This window comes from Macaca mulatta, chromosome X, assembly GCF_049350105.2.
Source record: "Macaca mulatta isolate MMU2019108-1 chromosome X, T2T-MMU8v2.0, whole genome shotgun sequence".
NCBI classification, from domain to species: Eukaryota; Metazoa; Chordata; class Mammalia; order Primates; family Cercopithecidae; genus Macaca; species Macaca mulatta.
The window spans coordinates 90,759,634-90,779,310 of record NC_133426.1 but is presented as its reverse complement, the minus strand read 5'-3'; the positions used below and the strand labels follow the sequence as shown (position 1 = coordinate 90,779,310).

Here is a 19,677-nt window from a genome sequence, read left to right as displayed (position 1 = left end):
CCAGAATAGATACTGGAAAAGCCAACAATCTAGAAACACCAGTAGGTGCAAACAAATGGAAAAAAGGAAAGAAAAAGGAAAGCCTGGCCTCTCTCAGCAAAGAACCAGGAAAAGGGCAGTCTAACATGACAGAAAATGTTTAGATAATGACCTCTTTACTTCAGCCAAATACCACGGGGAAAAACTGCAGCCACACCCAGCCCTACAAGAAAAGGCCAAGTGGAGGACCAAGACTTCTGCCTCACCACGTTGTGGAACAGCTAGATGCCCCCACCCCAGCAAAACAAAACAAAACAAAACAAACAAACAAACAAACAAAAAACACTCACTGATGGAATGGTGTCAGATAAGAAAGAGTGGAGAGCTGGATTAAAAATCCATTCTCCACCATTCCCTTGCAATGTCACTAGAAGACTTTTATTCCCTCCTGCACTTAGAGGTGATGATGAGCCCTTCCTCCTCCTCATTGGCGTGGTATCAGAAGATGCCTGTTGGAGCTCCTGGACTCCCAACTCCACCCAGGAGTAAAACGAGTCTCCTTCCCCAGTGGATGTCAATGGAAATCCAATGGACAACCTGGAATTTTACCCTCTTGTGACTGTCATAAGATAGGTAGATAGATAGATAGGTAGATAGATAGATAGATAGATAGATAGATAGATAGATAGATAGATAAATAGATAGATAGACAGATAGATAGATAGCCTGGATCAATCACTAAAAAGTCATACAAAGGGATACAGAAAAGTTCTATACATAAATATAAATGGAATTCTAAATATTTAAAAATACACCACAGGAATGCTGGGGAAAAATACAACTAAAGACATTAAAAGAAATGAAGGCAGAAAATGAAATGAAATATTTAAGCTTTAACATAGAAATAATTGCATTAAATTTAAATGATCTAAATTCACAAACTAAAAAATAGAGACTTGCAAACTGGCTTTTTAAAAATGACCTAACTTGATGTTGTCTACAATAAGTTAAAATATCATGATGTGTGTAGTTTGAAAATAAAAGACTATAAAACATACAGAATGCAAATATGAATCAAAATAAAGCAGGAGTTTATACAATAATATAAGATAAAGTAGGCCAGGCGCGGTGGCTCAAGCCTGTAATCCCAGCACTTTGGGAGGCCGAGACGGGCAGATCACGAGGTCAGGAGATCGAGACCATCCTGGCGAACACGGTGAAACCCCGTCTCTACTAAAAAGTACAAAAAAACTAGCCGGGCGAGGTGGCGGGCGCCTGTAATCCCAGCTACTCGGAGGCTGAGGCAGGAGAATGGCCTAAACTTGGGAGGCGGAGCTTGCAGTGAGCTGAGATCCAGCCACTGCACTCCCGCCTGGGCGACAGAGCGAAACTCCATCTCAAAAAAAAAAAAAAAAAAAAGAGATAAAGTAGACTTCAGAGCAAAGGAAATTACAGGGGACAAAGTGGGACACTATATAATAATAACAAGGTAAATTATATCAAGGAGACATTGCAATTCTGAATGTGTATACATCAGGTATCACAGAACTACAAAACATGAGAAGCAACAACTAAAAATTCTGAAAAGAAAAATAAGAAAATCCAAAATTATATTTGGAGATTTCATCACCCTTCTCTCAACAACTCCTATAGTTATTACATAGAAGAATATTAGTCATATAGAAGAACCCCAAAACACCCTCAATCAATAAGGTCTAATTGACTAATAGAAGGCACAACCCAACAAAAATAAAATACACACTTTTCAAGTGCTCATGGAACACACGAAAAGATAGAGTAAATCCTGGACCATAAGACAAACCTCAATAAATTCTAAAAATCTAAATCATACAGAATATGTTCCTGACCACTATTGCATCAAAGCAGAAACCAATAACAGAAAGACGCCAGAAAAATCTCCACACACTTAGAGGTTATGCAAGACACTTCTAATAATCCATGGGTCAAAGAGGGAGTCTTTTTCAGTTTTTACAGATTTCAGGGTATAAGTGCAGCTTCATTACACACATATGTTGTGTGGTGGTGAAGTCTGGGCTTTGAGTGTACCTGTCACTCAAATAGTGAACATTGTACCCAACAGGTGATTTTTCAACCCTCACCCGTCTTCCACCCTCCTACCTTTTAGAGTTTTCATTGTCTATTATTCCACTCTCTATTGCCATGGGTGCCCACTGTTTAACACCCACTTACAAGTTATATCATGTGATATTTGACTTTCTGTTTGAGTTATTTCACTTAGAATAATGGCCTGTAGTTCCATTTATGTTACTACAAAAGACATGATTTTATTCTTTTTTATGGCTGAGTAGTATTCTATGGTACACATGCACACATAGGGTTAGGGTTAGGATTAAGGTCAGGGGTTAAGGATGTTAGGGGTTAGGGCTGTTATATATATATGTGTATATATACACACACACATATAAACATATAGATGTACATATATACACACACATATACACATCTATTTGATAAAAATTATGTTAATTTTGTAAATTATGTTTTTACATCTATATGTTTATATATGTGTGCATATATGTGTATGTAAACATATAAATGTATATATGTGTGTATATATAAACATATAGATGTACATATATACACACATACATAATCTATGTTTATATATATGTGTGTATGTGTGTGTGTGTGTGTATATATGGAACAACCCTAACCCTAACTCCTAACCTCCTTAACCCCTAACCCTAACCATATGTGTGCATGCGTGCACACACACACACACACACACATATGTATATAAAACTTTATTAAAGAAGTCATAGGGAATAAAATGAAATTAGACTCTAGTTTCTGGTCTGGCATGTGAGGAGCCTAGAAGTTGTCATTCATCTTAACAAATAAAACGTTGAACAAACTGAAAATCAACAATTCTTCTTAGATATGACAGATAAGTGAAGTTACTGGGCAAACCACTGACCCCAAAATTGGTGAGACAAATAGGCAGATACAGAGAATCACAACTTACTGGAGCAGAATTCCATGAGCAGAAACCTCCATGGGAACCAGTACCAAGGCAGGAAAACCTAAATTGTAACTGATGAATTGCTGGAGGCTCAGTGTAGACAAGTCAGAAAGTTCGAAACTCCAGCATGAGCAATCATGGAGGGGGTGATACTTTTGTGAGTTTTACTCCCAGAGGCTGTATCAGATTCTCACTGTGAATATTGGAGAAAAACTCCCTCACGCTCTTGACAGGAAGAGTGGAAAAGTAACCATTTTTAAGAAACATTAGAACATTCTGTTAAGAAAGCCTGCTCTTAAGAACAAATATTTTACCAGAGCCTAGCCTATTGGGATTTTACCATGACCTACCTATCCTAGGGCAAAAATAAACAACAATTATAACCAAATACAGTCCCCTTTAGCCATTCTGTCCCACCTAAGGTAGAGGAAAAACTGATAAACACTTGTAAAGTTCACAGGCCATGGCAAAGGTTCACTAAAAGACTGAGATCTCATCATAGGACTATAGGATGCTTTACCTTCCTCCTAACCTTAACACTACATCACCAAATGCCTGGTTCTTTCAGTTCTTTTAACCCAGTACATCATGTTTAACTTTTAATAAAAAATGACAAGGCATACCAAAAGGCAAAAAACAAACAAAAACAAAACAACAAAAGAATTTGAAGAGACAGAGCAAGCATCAGAACTACATTCATACATGACAGGGATGTTAGAATTGTCAGACCAGGAATTGGAAAGAACTATGATTAACATGCTAAGGGCACTAATGGAAAAAGTAGACAACATGCAAGAACAGAATGGTAATGTAAACAGAGGCATGAACATTCTAAGAAAGGATCAAAAACAAATGCTAGAGACCAAAAACAGTAACTGAAGTGAAGAATGCTTTTGATGGTCTCATTAGCAGACTGGACATGACTGTGGAAAGGATTTCTGAACTTAATGATATATCAATAGAAACTTCCAAAACTGGAGAGCATAAAACAAAAATACTGATTAAAAATGGAACATAATATACAAAAACTGTGGGATAAATATAACAGATGCAACATATGTCCAATGGGAATACCACCAGAAAGAGAAAAAAAAAGGAAAATAGAACAGAAGAAATATTCAAAACCATAATAACTGAGAATTTTCCCTAAATTAATGTAATATATCAAACCACAGATCCACAATGCTTGGAGTATGCCAAGCAGGATAAATGCAAAACAAACAATAAAAAACGACACCTAGGCATATCATACTCAACTGCAAAAATCAATGATAAAGAAAAAGAATTCAAAGAAGCCAGAGGGGAAAAACAAATACCTTAATTACAGAGGAGCAGCAGTAAGAATTAAATCTGACTTTTCCTCAGAAACCATGCAAGCAAGAAGGCAGTAGAATGAAATATTTAAAGTGTTGAGAGGAAAAAACAAACAATACCAACCCACAATTCTGTACTCAGTGAAATTATCCTTCAAATGTGAAGGACAAATAGACTTTTTCAGACAAAAATTGAAGGGATGTGTTGCCAGTAGAACTGCCTTGCAGGAAATGTTGAAAAGTCCTTCAGATACAAGGGAAATCATATAGGTCAGAAATGCAGAGCTACATAAAGAAAGGAAGAGTATTAGAGAAAGAATATTGAAGGTAAAAGTACATTGAACAGTACAAAAGGAATAAAATGCCAAATTTGTGGGATGCAGATAAAGTAGTGTTGACAGCAAAATGTATCATAATGAGTACATTAGAAAACAGGAAACTCTCAAATAAATAATCTAAACTCCCACCTTAAGAAACTAGACAAAAGCTGGACATGGTGGCTGGTGAGCACTTGCAGTTCTAGCTACTCAGGAGGCTGAGATGGGAGAATTGCTTGAGCCCAGGAGTTCAAGCCTACAGTGAACTATGATCACATTACTGTGACAGAGTGAGATCCTATCTCTAAAAAAAGAAGATAGTGAAAAAAATGGAAACTAGAAAAAGACGACAAAATAAACACAAAGCAAACAGAAGGAAGGAAATAACTAAGGTATGAACAAAAATGAATGAAACAGAAAAAAAAAAGAAAACATTTACTTTAGCTTCTGCAAAATTAAACACTTAGGTATAAATTTAGGCACAAGGTCTGCATGAAGAAAACTACAAAACTCTGATAAAAGAAATCAAACATCTAAATAAATGGAGAGATATTCCATGGACATGGATAGAACAACTCAATTATATCAAGGTTTCAGTTCTTTTCCAACTTGATCTATAGATTCAATGCAATCCCAATCAAAACCCCAGAAGTTACTTTTCTTCTGTGGATTGTGGTTTTTATTACCATTTCTAAGAATTCTTCACTAATCCTGAAGCCCCAAAGATTCTCCTCTATGCCCTCTTGTAAAAGTTTTAAAGTTTTATTTTTTATATTTAAATCTATGAAGCATTTTGAGTTCATTTTTGTATAAGGTGTGAGATTTAGGACAGGGTCTGTTTTTGTTTTCCTATGAATATCCAGTCGCTCCAGCATTGTTTCTTGAAAAAAATACCCTTCCCCTATTAAATTCTTTTTGTACCTTTGTCAAAAGTCAGCTAAGCTGGTCATACTAGTGTAAGACTATTTCTGGGTTCTCTATTCTGTTTCAGTGATCTGTGGCTAGCCCTCTGCTAATAGCACACACTGTTGATTACTGTAAGTATATAATGTCTTGAAATTAGGTAGATATATTCTTTCCACTTTATTCTTTTTTATTCAATACTGTTTTAGCCATACTCACTCATTTTATTTTCACATGAATTTTAGAATTGTCTCATATGTATCTACAAAAATCTTGCTGGAATTTGATAAAAATTATGTTAAACTATGTATAATGTAATGTGATCATAGTTCACTGCAGCCTTGAACTCCTGGGTTCCAGCAATCCTCCCACCTCAGCTTCCCGAATATATGCAACTACAGGTGCTCACCAGTCACCAGGCCCATGTTAAACTGTGTTTAACAATTAGATGTTTGCCAAGTTTACCAATCTTTTCAGTGAACCCATTGTTTATTATTTTAAATTAATATCCTTTATTTTTTTGAGCAGTGTTAAGTTTGTGCTGCAAAAGACTAAACAGGACAGAAATTCAAGCTACAGACTGGGAGCAAATATTTGCAAACCACATATATGACATATAACTCATATTTAGAATATATAAAGAACTTCTCAAAACTCAACACTGAAAACAAACAAGCACTTCAATTAGAAAATTAAGAGACATTTCACTGAAAAGGATGGCAAATATATGGATGACAAATAAGCACATGGAAATATGGTCAACATTAAGAACTTGTTGAGCTGTTGCTACATACACCTATGAGAACAGCTAAAAGTTTTTAGAAAATACTGACAATACTAAATGATAGCAAGAATGCTAAGAAACTGGATCTCTCATATATTGCTGATAAGAATGTAAAATGGAACAGTTTCTCTGGAAAACAATTTGACAGTTTCTTATAAAACTTAACATATAGCCATATGATCCATAATTTGCATCCTTGTGCCTATATCCTAGAAAAATAAAAACCATGTCTACATAAAACCTGCAAGTTACTGTTCACAATGGCTTTATATATAATAAGCAAAAAATTTGAAGCAATGCAAGCATCCTTCAACAGGTAAATGGTTAAACAAACATGGGTAAACATATATCATGGAATACTGCTTAGCAATAAAAATGAATGGGCTCGATACACACAACTTGAATGAATCTCCAGGGAATTGTGCTGAATTGAAAAAGTTGATTTCAAAAGGTCACATGCTGCATGATTCCATTTATGTAATATTCTTGAAAAACCACAGTTATGGAGACAGAAAACAGATTAGGGATAGTGGGAAGGAGAGGAAGAGGAATGGTGTGATAAAGGGACATAGAACTATACACACATATTGTACAGTATCAATTTCCTTTTCATGATATTTTGCTATAGTTATGTAAGATGGAAGTTGGAGAAGATGGAGTGAAGAATAAACAAGACTTATCTTTGAAACTTCCCATGACTCTAAAATTATTTCATTACAAAATGTCTTCAAAATTGGTTGTAAATTTAGTAAAATGAAATTTCAGAGTGCTTGAAATGCCAAGGTAATAATATGGAGCCAAACAAAATTAACAGAGGGCACATTTTTGCATAGGAAGAACAAGATTAGAAATAGGATATGAATTAGAGTTATAGCTGTTTGAAAAAGAACCAGTTTATTTTTCTTTTGAAAGATTTGGTGAATCGTTTTCTTGAGAAACAAAACAAAAACAGAAAAAAGTCATCCTCATTAGACTACATGTTGCTTAAAAATATGAATATTTATATAAATACCTTCTTTCTGCTAATAAATATTTTAAAGTAAAAGTCATAACTATTAACATTTTGAGGTGATTGACATGCTGACCATCATGAGTCTATCATTATAAAATCTGTACATGTATTGAAACCTCACACTGTCACACTGTACCCCATAACCATGTACAATTATTATGTGTCAATTATAAATAAAATAAATAAGTTATAAAAATATAAAACATAATTATTTTTATTTTAGCATATTGACATAAACGTTTTTATCTTTCTATGTACCCATTTATTCCTTTAAATCCTATTTTATGCAGCATTCATTCATTATTTTACTGGCCAGAACTGCTAAGTTCTCTATGCTTACAAAAATTCCTCCTATATTTCTCTTATAAAGACTTGGATTGGGAATCGAAGAAGGAAATATCGTTTAATGGGGATTGAAGTTCCACCTCCAAGAGGAGGCCCTGCTGATTTCTCTGAGCAGCCTGAGTCTGGTTCTTTATCTGCACTCACACCAGGAGAGGAAGCTGGGCCTGAAGTAGGAGAGGATAATGACAGAAATGATGAAGTATCCATCTGTTTGTCTGAAGGAAGCTCTCAAGGTACTTTATATGCTGAATCTTCTAATAATAGCCTTTGTAAATTTGATGCATTTTTTACTTGCTTTTCAGCTTACTGCACTTCAAGTCTAGAGTCTTCAAAACATTTGGCCAAGTATTTGAAAAGAATAGATTTATTTTTAATACCTCCACCTAAACAATCTCCCACATCGTCATCACAAGGAACATTCATCTACAACAATAATAATCTCTTACATTTATAAATGTTATTACAATTCATACATTACAATTAAGTAAATGATTTTTATTTTATTGGAATTCTAGTCAGTTTAGGTCAGAGCATTATAAACACACTATAATGAAAGAGTATGGCATAATATAACAAATACCAGGCTAGTAGTCAGGAAATCTGGATGCAACTCCTAGCTTTTCATGCGATTTTTCATGAGACTTTCATGCAAAGTATTTAATTGGGCTTTAGTTTCCTCATCTGCTAAAGATAATTAGTCTGGATTATCTTTATGATACCTCTCAATGTTTCTCTAAAAGAGAATTCAAATAATATCATGTAATGGCACTATCTGTTCATGAGAAGTATGTTTCATTTGTCCTCAAGCATAGATATGATTCTCTTCTGACATATTTTTATTAACACTTTTATTGAGATTTAATTTACACATCATAAAATTCATCCATTGTAAGGCCATGTGAGGTGACTAATGCCTCTAATCCCAGAACTTTGGAAGACTGTTATGGAATGATTGCTTGAACTCAGGAGTTCGAAATCAGCCAGGGCAACATTATGAGACCTCATCTCTACAAAAAGTGGTTTTTGGTTTGTTCGTTTGTTTGTTTTTGTTTTTGTTGTTGTTGTTTTAATTAGCTACAGTCCCAGCTACTCAGGAGTCTAAGGTGAGAGGATCACTTGAGCCCTGGAGTTTGAGGCTGCAGGGAGCTCAAGTGATTGTGCCACTGTACTCCAACCTGGATGACAGAGTGACACCCTGTCTCAAAATATAATCATTCATTTTAAATATAGAATTCAATGATTTTTAGTAAATTTTATGCAATTCTACAACCATCATCATCACTGAAATCTGAATTTATATCACTTTCATCACTCCAATAATTCCCTTTAGCCCCTTTGCAGTCACTCCCTCTCCCCACTCTAAACTTTAGGAAGTCACTGATCTGCTTTATGATGATATAAATTTGTCTTTTCTGGGCATTTTCTATAAATTGAATCATACAATATATAGGATTTTGTATCCGTGATTGAGAAACAAAAAGGATCATGACGTTTCTCATTTTGCTTTTGGTTTCATTGAGCTCTGTTTAGAATACTTACAATATATTTTCCAGTTTATTTTTTGCCTTTTAATTTTGCTTATGATGTTTTCCGATGTCAGATTTTCTTTTGTAATTTTTAAGTTTTCAAATCTACCAATACTTTCCTTTATGGTTTCTGACTTTGGGTCATAATTACAGTCTTTCCTTGTACTACAATCATGTAAATATACCCCTACATTTGTCTCTAGTATCCTTATAGTTTAATTTGTACAACTTGATATTTATTTCACCTAGAATTAATTTTGCTTTAAGATGTGTGAATACATCCAATTTTATTTTTCCAAATGGTTAACTAATAGTCCCTACACCATCTGTTGAATAACTCATCTTTTACCAGTGAGTTGGAATGTAGCTTTTTATTAAATACACACACACACACTCTCTCACACACACACATATACACACACATGCAGGCATACACATATACACATGTGGGTCAAATGTGAGACTTCTTATTGTTACACTGATCTGATGGTTTACAACTCTGGCTTTATAAAATGTCTTAATATCCGGTAGGGCAATCATTCTTCTTTGCTTTGTAGTAGATTGATTATTGAATTGTTTAGTCATACAATTTGAACTGTTTAAGCGTGCCTTTTCCAAATCTCCTTCCCCAAAATTCATTCGAGATTTTTCTTGGCATTGTATTAAACTTAGAGAATACTGTAGGAAGATGAATTCAGCTTTGCATGTATTGAATTTTATATAGTGTTTGGACATCCATGTAGAGCTGTCCAAGCAGGTCTTTGGATAATATGAGTGTGAAACTCAGATGAGGGCTTAAGACATAAGAAGAAATATGGAAGTCACCCACATTGAGGCAAAAAATATCTAACCATGAAAATTGAAGATTTAGTTAAGTGAAAAAATGAAAAACAAGAAAGGACAATGAACAAAGACTGTGTATTGATTAATGTCCAGATTTGGGCGTTGGAGGAGAAAAGGGAGCCACTGAAAGAACATCCAGAAACAGAAGAAGCAGGACAGTATGCTTTTCCTAAAACCAAGGAAAGAGTCAGGTGCAGTGGCATGCCTGTAGTCTCAGCTACTTGGAAAGCTGAGGCGAAAAAGATCCCTTGAGGTTGGGAGTTTGACATTTCCGTGTGTTCTGATTGCACCTGTGAATAGCCACTATACTCCAGCCTGGGCAACATAGTGACTTCTGTCTCTCAAATTAAGAAAAATAAATAAATAAAGAGATTTCAGAAGGAAGAGGTGTCATTATTTCAGTAGTTAAGTGAAAAAATGAAAAAAGTCTCATGGTCTCATAGAAGTTAGGTAGAAAAAGGGATGAGAAAGCCATTGAATTTGGTGCTTTAGAAATTCTTTTAAAAAAGCAATTAACTGCATGGGAAGAGGAGAGGCAAACAGATTGCAGTAGGTTGAGTAATGAAAGGGAAAGCAAATCTACTAGTATTAAGAGGGCCATGTATTTAAAGATCAGGTATTTGAAAGGTTATCAATGTGAATATTCAAGTTTCTCTCTCTCTCTCTCTCTCTCTCTCTCTCTCTCTCTCTCTCACTCTCTCTTCTCTTTCTCTCTCTCTCCTAACATTTGTTATTCATATTGAAGATGATACAAGAGAATTGAGTGTACAGGAAAATAGTGAGGCAGATTTTAAAATTATCAAGAAAAAAAGAAACATTGCACCATTTCCAAGCCCTTTATTTCTAATATAATTGGTCCTTTAAACCATTTCTGTCATTTGTTAGTGTTTACTAAATTGCATGTGCCTGGAGATACTTGGATATTCCCAGTGACTCATGACTGGTGTTTTAGAGCCTGCTGAATAGTGGCTAGTTGAAGGAGAGTGGGGAAGTAGAGATTTGTGTGTTTCTGTGCCTGAGTGGGTAAGCTGAGAGAAAATATTCAGAGAAAGTACAGAAGACCCTAAGTGAAATTTCATTTCCCAACTCCCACTTCTCCACCTAAAAGATAATTTTAAAAAATAAGTAGTTGAAGAAAAAAAGTGAAAGTTAATTTTAAAGACCACTTAATGGTCCACTCTGAATGGACCACTGCTCCTACACTGACATTCTTTGTCATGGTGTGTTCTTTAAATCGCCGGCACAGTAATCAAGACACAACGATAAAAAGAAGAAAGAGAATTTAATATATGAATCAAAAAACACTTGATCAGAAGTGTGACTGCCTAGAATTTTTTATCAGTGGTTTATTTTTCACAGCTGCATGGTAACCTTTTCATTCTCACAGAAATTGCAAGAGAAAAGCAAAAAATCTTTTTCAGATACTGAAAAGAGCCCTTTTTGGTACAGTTTCCTACTAGTTATGTCCTATTCTTTTCCTCATTTTGCTAGTGGGGAATACTAATCCGATTCATTTGATTAAGTGAATCATATCATCTGGCCTAAACTAATATCATGCCTTTAAATTATGCTAACCATTTTCCTTCCAGTTTATGAAAATGTGTTTAAATATATTTCTACTTTGAAATTTCCATTAATTACATCTAAGAAATATAAAGAAAAATAATTTTTAGATTATTATAAAATTAAGTGCCCATAGTACTTCAAAAACCTAACAACTGAAATTCAGACTGCTTATAATAGGGCTATTGATTCAGTAGCATTAGAGTCTTCTGCATATCTAAGAAGGGAAAGATTTCTTTAAATTAGGGTTACGTATTATGTATTAAAAATCAATTGAAAATCCCATTAAAATATTCTAGAAAAATCCGTATAAGTAAAAATTAAGATTTTTTTTTTTTTTTTATTGCAGTAAAAGGCAGCTTTAGTAAGAGTCAAAAAAAGTGCTGCTGGTCTTTTAGCAGTTTCAGTTCCATTCATTTGTTTCTGAGAGGGTAGATACTTCCTAATACGTATTAGAGCTTCTGACTTACCTCTAACTTCCACCTTCCACCTCCCACCTTCCCTTTCCCTGTGTAGTGGTGAAGAGAAAAGAAGTGTTGTTAGGAAAGATTAAAAACAAAAACAAAAACAAAAAAACCCTGCCTGAGCTCACCCCTCCCACAACTGCAAACTCTAGCAAAAGTAATAGCTAGATGACTGAGCTCCTTAATTTCTGTATCTACAGTTAATAGACTGTGAAAAAGAAATTTGTGTTTGAACAATTTTAAAGATTTTTACTATCCCGAGAAGCAAAATTTTTAAAGATGAGAACAATTAACATCTATGTCATTGAATTTTACATCAAAGCCTCTTTTTTTCCCGGCTGTATCTATTATATGGGTATGCACATGAAAGATAATTCTACATGCAGTTACTTAGTGCGAGTATATAGAGCCACCACATAGAGCGCCCTCTAGAGCTTTAACTGGTAATAATTCCACTTTATTATCTAATTAGCAAAGTTGCTTTTCTTGGGGAATTACCAGGCACATAGATAGTGTTTAGATTTCAAACATTCACAAATATTGAAGCTTCTGTAAGCGAAAGAAAACGTTTTTTATTCAACTGTATCACTTCACATCCTTTTATTTTAGAAATCCTCAATATAGTTTTAATTTAAATCTTCCAAAATAACCAAACCATGTACAAAATATGTTGCCAGTAAAGCAGAACTGTGTACAAAGTTATGAGAAAAGGAGAATAGGAATATAAGGCAAACCTGTAAAGAATGTTACGTTGTTGATGAGCAATATAAACTCTCTTCTGAGGCCACTAGTGCTAATACTGTCTGATGACACTTTTTCCCTTCCTTCATTACATTTTGTTGCTGATTACATAGGAATTGAAATGTCTGTGATTTGAAATGTCTAAATAATGAGTAGGTAAAGGCTCCTCTGTCTATGAACCATTCTTTTAAAAAAAATAAATTGACCTGTTTTTAAGATTTCACATATAAGTGAGATCATGCAATATTTTCTTTCTGTGTTCAGTTATTTCACTTAGCATAATGTCCTGCAGGTCTGTATTAGTTTGTTCTAGCACTGCTATAAGGAAATACCTGAGACTGGGTAATTTATAAAGAAAAGAGGTTTAATTGGCTCACAGTTCCGCAGACTGTAAAGGAAGCATGTTGCTGGCTTCTTCTCAGGGAGGCCTCAGGAATTTACAATCATGGCAGAAGGTGAAAGGGAAGCAGGCAGGTCTTACGTGGCTGGAACAGGAGGAAGAGGGGTGAGGTGCTACCCACTTTCAACACCAGATCTCTTGAGAACTCACTCACTCTTACAAGAACAGCACCAAAGGGGAAATCTACCCCAACGATCCAATCACCTCCCACCAGGCTCCAGCTGCAATATTGGGGATTGCAATTTGACGTGAGATTTGGGAGCAGACACAGACCTAAACCATATCAGGGTCTGTCCATGTTGTGGCAAATGGCGGGGGAGGTGGGGGGAAACAGTCAAATATATACAGATACAGAAAAAAAAAAAAGAGGTTACCAGGATCAGAATATGAGGGAGAGGAAATAGGGAAATGCAGGTCAAGTAATAAAAGGTAGCAAATATGTAGTATGAGCAAGTCAAAAGATTTAATATGCAACATGAGGATTACTATTAATAAATGTAATCTATTCAAGATTTTTGCTAAAGGAATATATTATAGCTGCTCGTGGGTGGGGATGGGTAACTATGTGAGATAATGGATATGTTAACTTGTTTCATTACAGAAACAATTTATATGTATATGTGTATGTGTGTATCTTATAACATCATGTTGTATATCTCAAATATACCCCCAAAAAATTAATTTTTAAAAAATATAGCAGAGGAGACAAAAACATTTAAATTGTGTTTGTAGTGGACTTTGCATCAAAATTCTGGTAAGAGTTTTCTGAATATCTTAAACTTGAATTCTCTATATAGTCATATGTGAGTTCCTGGATCAAACACATTTTCCTCTTAATAATTCCCCCATGCTCATACAAGGCACCCTTATATTTCTTTCCATGAAAAGGAATAGACTTAGAAAAATTTGTGAGGGCTAATAAATATTTTTGTTCTGCTACCTAAGGTGAAGTAAAATGTCCGTTACCATGAGATCAAGAAATTCTACTAGTATTTATTCAAATAATCTCCACAACATGTCTGTGCCAAAAGAAAAAAGATAGAGAGAGAAGAACATTGCTACCTTGTTTTTTTAAGGGGCTGGTGGAGGGTAATCTGAAACAGAAGGGATTATACATGCAGACACCCTGTGCCTTGAACCAATCAGTTCCCCTAGCTCAGCCTAGAGAGTTTTTTATTAGTCTGATTTCTCTGAATTAATTTATTTCTTTTACTTATTTTCTCATTTCTAGAATATTGAATTTTGATCAGAAAAGAGATACATGTTCATTTTAGAAAGTACTGGGAAATACAATAAAAAATAGAAACAACCCTATTCCTCAATGATAACCCTTCTGAAAATAAGGATGAGGGGATATTTTTGCCACTCTTTTCTCTTAGCATATATACAGAAGTGTGTTTGTACACACATACATTCACAAAACTGGAAATGCTCTGGATTTATGGTTTTATATCATAGATTTGAAAATTATGTTATCACTTTTTCCTTATTTGAATGAGAAACAAATGTTCATTGTAGAAAAATATTTAAACACATATAAGCAAAAAGAAAACAGAAAAATTAAAAATTACCCATAATTCCATCTAGAAATAGTAATGGCAATGTCTTGGTGGAAACAGTCCTAGTGTTTCTCCATGAAAATTTACATATTTGTATAATAAATTTATTTAAATTATATAGTAAAGTTTATATATTTTAAAATAAAATTAATATTATATGTATCCACAAAATAGGTTTTGTTACCTTCATTTTTTCACTTGCCAGTAAACCATGAATATTTTCCTTATCACTACCGTTCTTCTACTTCAATTTTGGTGGCTTCATAATATTTATTATAGAGATAGATTCTAAATTTCTCTATTCCTCAATTGTTAAGGATACAGTTTTTGTCCATTTTTTCAATTACAAATAGGACAGTGGTGACCATCCTTGTATTTGCCCCCATCTCTACTTATTTCTTTAGAATACATCGTTTGAAGTAGAATTGTTCATCAAACGTGTGAAATGAATTTGCCATTTGTGTCTTTTTATAATAGAGAAATTATTTAAATGATCTTGAAAATAGTATTCTCAAGAAAGTTTTGCGAAATGAAAAACGAAATTATGGCTTCTTTTTTTCTATAGAAGAGCCCAATGAAGTTGTTCCGAATGAGGCAAGGGCTCATAAGGAAGAGGACCACCATGCAGTATCCACAGATAATGTGGTATGTACAGTTTGAAATTCTTTTCTCATTACATGGTTGATTTCAAGTCCAAGTATCCAGTTGGTGAAAATATTCTCATTTTCAGAATAAAGTCTTGCTCCACTTCACAAACCAAAACAGAACTATTTCCAGTGAAATTACATATCTTTGAGGGCTTAGTAAATACAATTTAAAATGTTGTCATTTGTATCACTAATTTTTTGATTGAGGAGATTTGCAAATATAAAAACCCAATACTTGGTACATATAGGACATTTTATATATAACAAGTTATTTTTCTTATTTTTCTTATTTTTCTTTTTCTTTTTCTTTCTTTTTTTTTTTTTTTTTTTTTTTTTTTTGAGACGGAGTCTCGCTCTGTCGCCCAGGCTGGAGTGCAGTGGCGCGATCTCGGCTCACTGCAACCTCCGCCTCCTGGGCTCACGCCATTCTCTGCTTCAGCCTCTCGAGTAGTTGGGACTACAGGCGCCCGCCACCATGCCCGGCTAGTTTTTTTTGTATTTTTAGTAGAGACGGGGTTTCACCGTGTTAGCCAAGATGGTCTCGATCTCCTGACCTCATGATCCGCCCGCCTCAGCCTCCCAAAGTGCTGGGATTACAGGCGTGAGCCACCGCGCCTGGCTAACAAGTTATTTTTCTTCAACACGGTTAGCAAAGAACAGATTTCTACCTATTTGACAGATGGCAGAATTAAAACAGAGTTTGGCATGAGATCCTGAAGGAAACCTTTTTTAGTTGTGGCACGTGTATGCAAAAATTTCTGCCTCTGAGTTCTCTGTTCAGAACATACCTATCTATGGTATGTTTGGAACTCTTTTTCCTCCTATTAATAGTTAAATTGTACTCTGGTTAGTCATCTTAAAAATCACAATATAGGAGAAAAGGTAGTATTAAATGTTTGAATAGCAAATAGAAGCAGGTTGTGCGTGGAGTAAAGTGGGTTTTGTGAAAATGTAAACAGATAGTGATGCTCCCTATGCAGCTGTTTTAGCAACATCTGTTTATATTCTGCCCTATCAAGTAATCCTATAATCAAAATGGTATTAAGAGTCAGATATAAAGGAGAATGTCATTGTCCTTTTGTTTTTACTTTTGAATCAACGTTCTGTGTTTGATTGCAGCCATTAAAAAATAGCCAAATAATTGACCTTTTTTTTGGTTACAAAACGGCTGTGACTTTAGGGTCTACCTTGACTTTCATTACAAGCATTATTTATTTCACAGCGTAGTCCTGTCACATGTCTTTAATAAAAGTTGAGAGCATAAAATAGTTTTGCTGTTTTTGTTGTTGTTGTTGTTGTTGTTAAATAACAATAATATATAACAGTGTTTTCTATAAGCAGAATATAGTTTAGGATTGTGTTTTACTGATTTGAGTCCAGGTTGAAGTCAATGTTTGACCCTTCTAACACTAAGTTCAACAAGCATACAGGAAAACAGCTTTGATTATGAGGCAAAGTCGTGTTTTTATTAGATAGCTACTAGTAATTGTTTTCCATGGTTATGAATTGTGCTCATCTTAAATTCCACCAACTAATAATCTTCTGCTACATATTTGAGTTTTAGTATGCAAGTCATATACAGTTTACAAATTGAAACATCTTTCCTTTTAAAGACATGCTCATTTTGAGCCTGAATTTCTCTGTGTTGAATCTCCTTTGCAGCGAATATTTGAAGATAATGAATGAAGCCATGGCATGGGATGACTCACAGTAATTTAGGCACCTAATTTTTCAAAAAGCAATTGATTTTTTAGAAACAAAACTCCAAACTTTCAAAGGGTAATCTCCTCTGCCTATAACTTTTGAGTGCCCCCAATTATTCATGGATGACAAATCAAACAGGCATATGAGACCTATTTAAATGCACGCATCTATACGGTGGTCTTTGGTGCGTACCTCCCTGAATTGCCTAGCTCATTTTTCCCAGAGCCAATCCAAATATGTAGAGAATCTAAAACACATCAAAAAATATCAAATATGAGGTCTTGGAAGAGCTGACATGATGAAGCTCCAATTTTATAGAGATTAGAATAGAAAACAAAATACTGGATTCATCTCCAGGCAGCAGTAGAAAGTAATTTCACTGCAGCTGTTTTCCTGACTCAAAAGCCTGCAGGTCACAAACCCTGTAATAGTATCGTATCCTCATATGCAATATATTAAATATAATCATTCCAAGTTAATTTGTGACCTTTAATCACCATATATAAATGTATTTGTATGTGTGTGCATATATGTATGTGTGTGTGACACACACACACACACACACACACAGGGTAGGAAGCCTGATTTCGAATTCTGCCTACAACATGTTGCTATTTATGTGCTTGTTCTTAAAAGACCGTCTAGTGACTGAATATAGCTTAGTTTTTCCTTTTTTAAAATTTTTCTTTGGGTTGGCAGGGTTTAAATATTTAAAGGCATTTTTTCTTAACTGTATTTTTTGCATGTGAAAGAAAAAATTAGAGCTGGTTTTATTTATACCTTTTTTTCCTTTTTTTTTTTTAAAAAAAAAATCATATGATTAGAGAACTTGCCCCCTCATGGTTGGAGCTCATTGGTCATTTTTTTTTTTCATCAACGCTGAACAGTTTTGTTCATTCTTTCGACAGATATTTAATTAGTATTAGTACCTACTGTGGGCAAGATATTGTACAAGCTATGCTATGACTTTTTTTTAAAAAAGCCAAAGATAATTTAATCTGTCTCTCTCCTTTCTGTTTCTCCCTTTTCCTCTCTCTCCACCTCCTCATCCTGGATGTTACTCTTCAATGAAGGAAACAAATCATCATGATATTTTTATCATTACATCATAGATGCCTGCTTTTAATTAGTTGTCGAGCTAAAGTTGTGCAGTCTGCAGTAAATATTGGAATTTTTTAAAATGGTATTTGATTTTGGAATATCTTATGCTGACATTTTACATTAGAAGTCACAAAGAGGCATGTGGAAACTTACAAAAGAAAACTATTTCATCAATTGTGTGTTTACCCCCATTAAAATAGACCACCATTACAGGAAGTGAATTTCCTGTCACTGGAGGGTACTGTTTAAGCAGTTTGCCTGTTTTTTTAGGGATATTGTAAAAAGACATTTTCTATTTTAAATAGTATTAATGTTTTTATTTACCAGTCATCAGTTAAAGGTAGAGGGAGGTGGCTCAGACACACACTATGTGTAACACTGAGGAGCCAGTCAGTTATCAGAGTTCATTCCAGATAATCTAGACTAGACAACCTGAACATTGAATGCGTATTTTCTATACATTGCTGAGTGTAGTAAGAATGACGTGATATATATTTGTAACTTCTCTACTTCTGTTACAGAAAATAGAAATTATTGATGATGAAGAAAGTGACATGATAAGTAATTCTGAAGTAGAACAAGTAAACTCTCTCTTGGATTATAAGGTAGGCAAATTAAAATTATGAATTTATTAAGAGAAGGTATTAAATGAGGCAGAATTTTACAATACCTATGTTACTCCTATTTAATAAGTTAAGCATTCTGAGGCTCTGCATTAATTCTTTCTGGCAATTTGAATATCAGTCAGAGTGCTGATTATTTTAATTATTGCTGTCTGGTTTAGGGGTTATGATCTTAGGCAAAGAGTTTGCTGAGTGGAGTAAGTATTGATGGTATATGGCAGGATGGAGGCAGTACTTAGTAGTGGTCAACATGAAATGTATGACAAAGCTTTTCTAAAGCCAAAGTTCATTTTTAAATGACGGTAAAAGGGATATTTTTTTCCAGTGGACTTTAGTAATTTTATCCTAAATTTTTACTTCTTCTGTAGATAATTTTTAAAAATATAATAATATACCTGTTCTAGGAGAAATTTACAAACAATTTCCAAAGCAAATACAGAATGAATAAGAATACAGATGACCTTTCCTTAATGTCATTTGTTACTAAATTGGAAAGCTGCCTTTGAAAGAGTGCTATACATATTTTTTTTATTAAATCTGAATATAATCTATTAGTCTGTATGTCAATATGTTTTCTGCATAGATTTATAAAAGCTGTCCCTTTGATAATGATTATTCTATCTTACTAGGTAACTTTGGGGCCTTCTGAAATTTTGGCCACACAGCTCTTTTCATACACAAAAGTTCTTGTCATGAAATGTCATCAGTGTTCAAAGCAGAGATTAGTAATGTTAAAATGTTAACAGAAAATAGTATTTAATCAGAAAGTACAACAGCTGTCATTTCCTCTAAAATCTTTTCAGTTTTACTATAATTGAAATGTATGCCATCCAACAGATTCTGTTTTCC

General features: G+C 34.3%; 1 protein-coding gene across 2 annotated transcripts in view; it reads left to right on the top strand.

Moving 5' to 3' along the window:
- Positions 1-19,677, top strand: part of HDX (highly divergent homeobox) — a 189,621-nt gene that overhangs the window by 158,065 nt on the left and 11,879 nt on the right. For both annotated transcript variants that reach the window (XM_015127741.3, XM_015127740.3), the window contains 3 exons: positions 7,683-7,890; positions 15,319-15,398; positions 18,727-18,810. In XM_015127741.3, coding sequence (XP_014983227.1) covers positions 7,683-7,890; positions 15,319-15,398; positions 18,727-18,810 — 372 coding nt within the window. The remainder of the gene's footprint in view (positions 1-7,682; positions 7,891-15,318; positions 15,399-18,726; positions 18,811-19,677) is intronic.